Here is an 8,781-nt window from a genome sequence, read left to right on the forward strand (position 1 = left end):
ACAGGAAGCCAGCAAGGCAGCGGCAGAGTTACAGCTTTCCCATTCCTCCCACTGCATTCGATGTGCAGAATGACAGGGTCTTAGGTCAGAGTGTCCAAGCCAGGGAGAGCCGTGGCCATGGCAGAAGAGCCCTCCTCATGGTGTCCTGTTAGAGCTGATGTTTTTACCCCTCTTATCATTTGACACAGGTCTCGATATGGAAGAAGGTAAAGAAGGGGGGTCGTGGCTTGGAATCAGTAAGAAAGGGAAGCTGGCAGCCCTGACAAATTACATGCAGCCAAAGCTCGATAAAGACGCCAAAGGCAGAGGTACGAGTGGAAGGTCTCTGGATGGCAGTGCGTATTGTTAAAAAACGTTTTTTTAAAAGACTTCTAATAATAGCAGGCCTGAAAATGCCGTTTTAAGGTTTACAAACCGCTTTATACCTCGTTGTTCCCCATGAAATGCATCCTGCAGGTGTTATTAGATAGATCCTCATTTCCAGATGGGGAAACTGAGGCCCAAGGCCACACACCCAGCATGTGTCAAAGCAAAGACATGAACCTCCATTCTCTCTAGCACCTTTTCTATTATATTGTGTGCTGCTTCACCTCCTCTTCCAAAAGCAAACTCTTTTCCATACTCTTGTCAGCCCAAACTATAGAAGGGTCATGTCCCTGGCAGCACCCTGCTCCAAGGATGGGGACCTAGGAAGAAAGTTCAGTAATACAGGCTTACAAGATCATAGATTCAGAACTGGAAGATACCTTGGAAGCCATTGAGTCCAACCCACTCCTTTTGTTTACAGAGGAGGAAACTGAGGCAGTGAGTTGAAATGACTTGCCCAGGGTCATGCAGCTAGTAAATGCCGGAGGCTGGATTTGAACTCAGGTCTTCCTGACTCAAGGCCCAGTGCTCTGTCCACTCTAAAATCAGCAAAAGGATACTAGAATGTATCTGCTACGAAGCTCCATAACTTCTCACTTCCCATATAGATCCATGCTGTGGGTAGGAGCTTGGGAGCAGCCAAAGCCATTGGCTAGACCAAGGCCAGCTGTTAATGACATCACTCATAGGTTCCTTGAATTGTTTCAAGAGAGACTGTGACCACCCCACTCCTTGCAGCCTGCGCCCCCATACTGTCCCACTGCTCACTGCACTGACCCTGCAGGGATATGTCACTTCCAGCACAATTACAGGTCAGGTTTTCATGTCTGCAGCCCTTGTGCCTCAGGCCCCTTCCTCCTCTCTGGCATCTCTAAAGACCCCATCTGGAATGCCCATGCAGTACCTGTGTGGGGGCTCAGGCCTCATGCCAGCTCTCCCAAACAGCTCCTGACAATGTCCCGGTATCTGTACCAGCTCTTCTCTAAAGGCCTTGGAGCCCTTTGAGAATCCTTACAAGCATTTCGAGGACATTTGGCACTATGCACTCTTAGTGAGTATATTTGATAGTCTCTACTCATAATCTCGAAGGCAGAATGAAGGAATGCCCAAGCTAAGAAGGGAAGGGAGGGGAGAAGTGACGCTCCATTCCCTCAAGAATTTCCTCATCCTTTTCTGAATCAGAGTAGCCAAGGCCTCAGACCTCAGGGCCTGCCTTTTGGCAGCTGCTTTTCTTCTAGGAAAACTATTTCTTGGTCCCCTCCTTAGGAGTCCTGGGTTATGTGCTGAAGGCCAACTGGGCCTCAGGGCCAGCTTGTGAGACCTGACTGTCACTTAGTCAGTGGAGAACCCTGGCAAGTTAGGCCTCTCGACCTGTGTCCTCATCTACAAAATGGGTATAATTATCCTTTCCCTGCCAATGTCCTGGGGTTGTTGTGAGAATCAGAGAAGAGGCAGATGCCAGAGCTCTTTAGAAAGTCTCCAGAACTTGATGAATGTAAGTTCCTCACTCTGCTACCATTCAAATGGTCATCCTGTCCCTTGGAAGTATCTTGGGTGCCTCCTGGGCTCCCACTTTGCTTCGTGTGTGAGGCAGATGAACTCAATGAGCTTCTAAGGTCTTTCCCTGGATCTTGGGTCCCGACAGCCCCTCACTCCCTGTGTCCCAGCTCTGCCTGCTTCATCTGGCTGATTGGGAGGGCAGGGGTGTCTCAGGCTCCTGCTGCTTCATCTTGTTCTTCCTTTCCCTTTAGGGGAGCTTGTAACCCACTTCCTAACCACTGATGTGGACAGCTTCTCCTACCTGAAGAAGATCTCCTCAGAAGCACACCTGTATAATGGGTTCAACCTGATAGCTGCGGACTTAAGGTAAGTTTGGACATGGGCAGGCTCAGCAATGGACAGGGGAAGATTGGCGAAGGGAGGTGGCAGCAGGGTGGCCCTTGGGGACAGGGCCGCCCTCGGCCTCCACTCTCTGCTCTCCCTGCTCAGCCAAAATATCCAAGGAAAGGGCACTTAGACCAAGCAGAAAAGGAAACCCCACGATCTCTGCATGCCCAGGGACCCCACACCTGACCAGGACAACCCCATGATCTCTGTGTGCCCAGGGACCCCACACCTGACCAGGAATTGCTTACACAAGATCCCCACAGAAAAGTGCTCATTGATAGGAAGAGATTTGTGTCACTTAAATTTGCTCTTTGCAAACTTCTCCTGCTGCTCCAGGGCCAAGGGACAAGGACAGGCCTTCAGGTGCCGGAGGGCCAGCACACATTCTCCCGGCCTCCTGGTTCTCCCCTCTGGCTGTGATCCAGCTCTCTCTCCCCTCTTCCCCCAGCCAGCTCCACTCTGGCCCTTCCCAGTTCTCTTTCTGAAAGGATCTTTAGTTTTTCTGTTTGCGCCTTAAAGTCTGACTTCTTTTCCAATTAACATCCTCAAGAGCTTTTCTTGATCCTCTCTTCAATTACTGCTTCACCTTCATCGATTTCTGGGGTGCCAGGGGAGCCATAAGACTGAAGAGGAAACATCAAGTCAGCACAAGTAAAACGCTGGCTGAAGCAGGCGCTAACCGGTGTCTTCCAGAGCACGCACAGCCCCTGATGACCCCAGCCTCCTTCAGCTTACAGCCTGAGAGGGCGGTCACTCACAGAAACGGAGAAGTCCAAGAGAGGTTCAGGTGCCCTCAGCATCATCCCTGAGGCTGCAAGGAGAAGTGAGGCCAGCATCCTGAGCCTGAAGCTGATCCTGCCTCTGGGCCCCCCCACAGCCATGGTCAGGCCTTTCCACATCACAAAGCCCTCCTTCCATGGCAGTCTGGCAGCACTCCTGGGAGCTCGGTCCAGGAGCCAGCTCCAGCAAGAAGGAAGAGATCTGCCCATAGCTGTAAGGAGGCGTGTTCTGTCCTGGCCCCTCTTCTCTCTCTCAGTGACCTCCTCGTTAGCACAGTCCATGGTTATCTCTCCTAAGATAATTCCCAGATCCTAGTTCTCTCTCCTGGGCTCCAGCTCTGCATCACCAGCTGCTTCTTAGACATTTTGAGCTGCATGTCCCACAGGCATCTCAACAGAACCCATTATCTTTTCCTCCCAGGTAGGGCCCCAGCCAGTCACCCAAGTGTGCAGCCTGAGCATCATCCTTCAGTCTTCCCCACTGTACTCCTCTCCTAAGTTGCGTTCCTGCCTCAAGCTCCCCCTGCCCTCTACCCCACCCATCTTCCACACAGCTGCCAGAGTGTAGCCTCAGAGGCCAGGGCTGACCGGGCTGCCTCTCCCTCCCTCACACTCAGATACAGGCTTCCGGGGGCATCAGGGCCTATCACAACCTGTGTCCATCCTACCTTTTGCATAAACTTCTTCCTGTGTGTTCAGGTTGTCTTCTCCCTATAGAGAAGTAGCTCCTTCAAGACCCAGACGACTTCCTTGGGGTCTTTGTGTCCCCCAGGCCTCTTGAAGTCCCTGTAGATTAATAAATGTTTTTTGATTGAGTGACTGATCCTGAGTTCCTGTCAGGGTTCAGTCTCCAAATCCCTCCTCATAACAGTGGCTTTACCAGTCAGAGGCACAAAGATTCTCTTCCATATTTCACAGGGAGGAAACAGATTCACAGTGGTTCCATGACTTCTCCAGGGCTTAATACAAAATCTTCTGACCCAAAGGCCACTTTTTTCTCCAGGCTCCTGGCTGCCTACAGATAAGACTGGATTAGATGGCCTGCCCAGGATCTTAGCTATGAAAATGTGGGGGACATAAAGAAGGTCTAGGAGACAGTCATTGTAATAAGGTCACTTGAATGCTATGGATGGCTCAGGAATGAGGAATTGCAGTGACTAGAGCTCACCCCACTGAAACCAACGACAACTTGGCTACAGCTTGGGAGATGATGGCCAAGAGTTTCTGGGAAACTGGAAAAGACTTTCAAGGTCACGGAGTTCGGAGGCTATGGAGGCCCAAAGAGATCAGGAGACTTGCCCAGGGTCCTACAGCTGGGAATTGTCTGAGGCAGGGCATGAAGTGGGGCTTCCTGACCCCAGGCCTGGCACTCTGTCCATGCATCACATCCCACAGAGCTAGGCAAGGACAGCAGGGATGTAAGGCCTGAGCACTGAGAGAAATGGGATGAACTGGAAAGTTTTGAACTGAGGAGAACAAGGTTCTCTCCTTGGCTGGTTCAGTGAATGCTCAGGTCATTTCCCTTGGTCGCATCTCCATCCCTAAAGGGAGAGATATACCCTGTGATATCTGCAAGCGTTGTGCCAGTGCTGGCACTCTGTTTACTGGCTAAAACCCTGGCATCCTCAGATAGAAGAGGTGACCAGGGGAAAACAGCGTCGTCTTGTAAATGGCAGTGATTGTTCATGGAGCATCTGAAGACAAGGCTAATTAAACAACAAAGGTGGCAGCTGGCTTTGGGGAGGGGCTCCTGGGACCTACAGACCGGGAGGCAGGGCAGGAGATTATACAACTGTGACAGCTTTCAGATTCCAAGAGCAAAGGAGATGAAAGGAAGAAGATCAAGGGAGAGTGGGGGCGATGGCAATTGAAGGAATTAATGGAACTCTTCCTTGGTGAGTGAAAAAAGGAGGGTGAAGTCTCATCACAGTGGTCGCCAGGTCAGGGGAGCAGGGAGAGCCAAGGGAGTGAAGATTAAGAATGGTTCAGCTTAGGACGGCAGCAAAATTTGGAGTCTCTGATGGATAGGGAACAATTTAAGGATGTAAAATTATACATCAAAGAGACCAAATGAGGCCTGGCTCGGATCAAAGGAAGGTTTGAGTTGCTAGCAGCTGGTATCCCCTCTGATCATGCTTTAGAACACACCAGACCTGAAATTGTTTTAGAGCTCCTGTCTCAGTGAACAGCTAAAGGGCAGGCCCATCAGCTCCCATCAGACACACGTGATGGCACGTCATTAGAACTGCAGCAATCCCATCTAAAAGGTGCTCGAGCCAAGGAGTAACCTGGCCATTGCTCTATGTGTTTGCATGGACAATTCTAGAGAATTCACCAGTTGCAGGATGTAATTATAACCAGTGTGGAGTGATCAGGGCTTTGCCCCACAGGTACCGTAGTTAGAGGACATAACTTACCCTTGCAGACCTTTAGCAGTGTGGTACCCAGAGACCTTAGCACATCTTGTTGGCCAGGATAACTAGTTTAAATGGGAAGCTGCCCCATGGCAGACTGGGGCATCTCCTGCCCTTCCCCCACACCCACACAAACAGAGGGTTTGTGGTACTTGCCAGCACACAAAAAATTGCTAGTTATAGCTTGGGCAATAAGATCTCTTTAATGCAGGCCCCATCAATGCAGGGCTTAGAAACATTTTACCTAAAGGCTGAAATTTACCCTTGGATGAGCTTTGTTGTTATTCCGTCATGTCCAATTCTTCATGACCCCATTTGGGGTTTTCTTGGCAAAGACATTGGGGTGGTTTGCCGTTTCCTTCTCCAGCTTATTTTACAGATGAGGAAACTGAGGCAAACAGGGTTGTGACTTACCCAAGGCCATACTACTGGTAAGTGTCTGAGGTCAGATTTGAACTTGGGAGGATGAGTCTTCCTGACTCCATGGCCAATGCTCTATCCACTGCACCATCAAGCTACTCCTTAGACATCTCAGAGTTGCAAGGGATTTAGGAGACCTCCTGGGCTGACATGTCTCAACAAAGACCCTCTGTCCCCACACACAATCCAACACCCAACATCATTGACCCTCTCCTGGAAGCCCTCCAGTGCAGGGGGAAGGCTGGGAGAAGAAACAAAGGGCAGCCCGCCAGCGAGCCAGGGAGCAGTCAAGCATCGACTAAGCCTCGGTAATTATTATGGAATTCAGTGGGAAGAGTGCTGGGTTCATCCAGAGCCAGGGAACTAGGGAAGAATTCCAGTTCTGTGACTTGCTTGCACCTTTCTGCACCTCCTTTTCCTCCTCAGTAAAATGGAAAAACTCGATCCAATTCAAGGTTGATTGACTGCCTATTGTGTGCAAGACTTTACGCCACTTGTTCTTCTTCCCCTCTGGTGTCCATCCTGGCCCTTCCCTGCTGCCTGCAGGCATGCCAAGGTCTTCTCCACTCTTCAAAACCCTCTCCTTGGCCCGTCATTCTTTTGAGCTGTCTTGTTTTAGCCCTTCTTCCTTTCAAAAGCAAGCTCCTTTTTTAAAACATCGATTACCTTCACTTCCTCTCCTCCCACTTATTTTTTCAGCACTTGTAATCCGGTGTCTGATCTCACCATTCAGATGAAATTGCTTTCTCCAAGGCAACCAATGATCTCTTAATTGCTAAATGCATTTACCTTTTCTGCAACTTTATTCTCCTTCAAGTCAAGTCACCAAGTATTTATTAAGGACCTACTTATTCCATACACTGTGCTAAATGCTGGGAACACAAGGAGAGAGGGGAAAAACACAGCAACAAAGCAAACCAGGCCCTGCTCTCAAGGAGCTCAGGGCTTCATGCAAATACCTCTATGGTGTATACAGGATAAATGGGAGAGAACTGGCCTGGACCTTTCTTCAGGCTTTAATGCTGCTAACCACCCCATCTTCCTGAGCTTTGGACACTGCTCACTCTTGGTTCTCCTGCCTGTCTGACTGGGGTCTACAGGTGTCAAGGGAGACATCCCTCTGTGGGAGGGCTGCTGAGCCCTTTTCAGGGCTGCTCATCCATCTTGGGTGTGCACCTGTCACTCAACTCTCACCTGTAGCTCCAAAAAGCTGTAGTAAAAAGCGGAACAGTAGGGGCAGCTAGGCGGTGCAGTGAATAGAGCACCGGCCCCAAAGTCAGGAGGACCTGAGTTGAAATCCAGCTTTAGACACTTGACACATATTAGCTGTGTGACCTTGGGCAAGTCACTTAACATTGATTGCCACGCCTCTCCCCTCAAAACAAAACAAAACACAGCAGTAAAACCATCTTGGCAGACAGCCTAAACCAGTTTGAGGGTAACCAGGGGGCCTCAATCCCTTCAGTGAGTTGCAGGGAAAGGGGGGGGGTGGGCGGTATCTGCCCAATCATATGAAGACTTCCCTGGCTGGAATGGGAACGGCTTTTTCCAACAGGCACAAAGGCAGCTGAAGCAGGTGCTGTGAAGTGCTTAGAGCTTAGTTAGACATCAAGGTTGTCCATGGCATCCTTAACCATCGTCGCCAGTCATGCTTGAGCTGACATAGTGGCGTCAATTAGTCCTCTTTGAGAATGAAGGGCAGTAACACCTTTCCAACTATTCCTTCTGTTTCCTTTCCTGGTTCATTAGCCACATCTTACACTAACCCAGGGCTCTAGCCCTTGTCCCTTCTCTGTTCTTACCTGTTCATCTCATCATCTCCAGTGGATTCCATTTTTGTCTCTATGCACATGACTCTGAGATCTGTACAGAGAGAGCCCTTGTCTCCCTGCTAAGCTCTAGTCTCACATCACCAAATGCTAGATGTCCTCAAAGTGGCTTAAATTCATCATGAACAGAACTCAGTAATCATCTCCAACCACTTCTGTATTCTCCAAACTCTTCTGTTTCTGTTGGAGGGACCACCATCCTTCTAGTCATCTGAGTTCACAACTTTGAGATGTGTATGTTGTCATGAACAAATTGTGTTTCTCAGGGCAGGCTTCTCTGAAGCATTTGGAAAGTCTAGAATGGTCTTGGAGAAAGTGTCTGCTAATGTACTCCATTGGGCCAATGATTTTTTTTAAGCAATTGGGGTTAAGTAACTTGCTCAAGGTTACATGGCCAGGTGTTTCTTGGTGGCTGCTGAGTATCAGAGCCCAGATTCGATCCCAGGTCATCCCGACTCTGGGGCCGGTGCTCTTACTTGCTGAGCCACCTGGCCACCCCTAGGGCCAATGATCTTAATGAAAGATTTCAGTAAGAGAGCAGTTGAGCTGCTGTGTTCACCCCTAGAAATCAGAAATTCTATGATGATGACTAGAATGATAAAAGAAAGAGTAGTTGACATTTCTATAGCAGAAACTAGAGGTAGGAACTAGTTTTATCCCTATTTCTTCCTTCTCTATTACTCTCTCAACTTGTCCTCTTAGGTTGGGTTCCCAGAAGGTAACTGATACTCCTAGGTTCAAGGGTACCCACCCTGTGCTTCTCTACCCCATAAACTTATCAGTTCTCATTGGTGAGTTTCCCCATAACAATAGATGCAATTCATTTAAAGCAAAGGCATTTACTAAGATACCGTAGTTGGAAAGTAGGTACAGGATATTCTCCCCTTAAACCAGGGGTGCAATGCATTCTCTTATAAATTGGCACAAGGAAGAATGGGCACAAATTCAGAGTAAAATGGTTGTGAATTGCCCACAGAGGGCATACATATGTCCATAGCAGAACTACAAGGCCCTTTCCCTCCATGTCCCCCTCTACACACACACACACACACACACACACACACACACACACACACACACACACAC

At 49.2% G+C, this 8,781-nt stretch overlaps 1 protein-coding gene across 10 annotated transcripts in view; it reads left to right on the top strand.

Moving 5' to 3' along the window:
- Positions 1–8,781, top strand: part of TANGO2 (transport and golgi organization 2 homolog) — a 169,579-nt gene that overhangs the window by 116,540 nt on the left and 44,258 nt on the right. For 8 of the 10 annotated variants that reach the window (XM_069100853.1, XM_069100849.1, XM_069100851.1 and 5 more), the window contains 2 exons: positions 189–308; positions 2,118–2,232. In XM_069100853.1, the coding sequence (XP_068956954.1) occupies positions 189–308; positions 2,118–2,232 (235 nt within the window). The remainder of the gene's footprint in view (positions 1–188; positions 309–2,117; positions 2,233–8,781) is intronic. The other 2 variants (XM_069100857.1, XM_069100850.1) reach the window with 1 other exon arrangement.

Source organism: Petaurus breviceps, unplaced genomic scaffold (assembly GCF_028583685.1).
Source record: "Petaurus breviceps papuanus isolate PSGF00001 unplaced genomic scaffold, PetGlider_PUasm1.0 428, whole genome shotgun sequence".
In the NCBI taxonomy this organism is placed as follows: domain Eukaryota; kingdom Metazoa; phylum Chordata; class Mammalia; order Diprotodontia; family Petauridae; genus Petaurus; species Petaurus breviceps.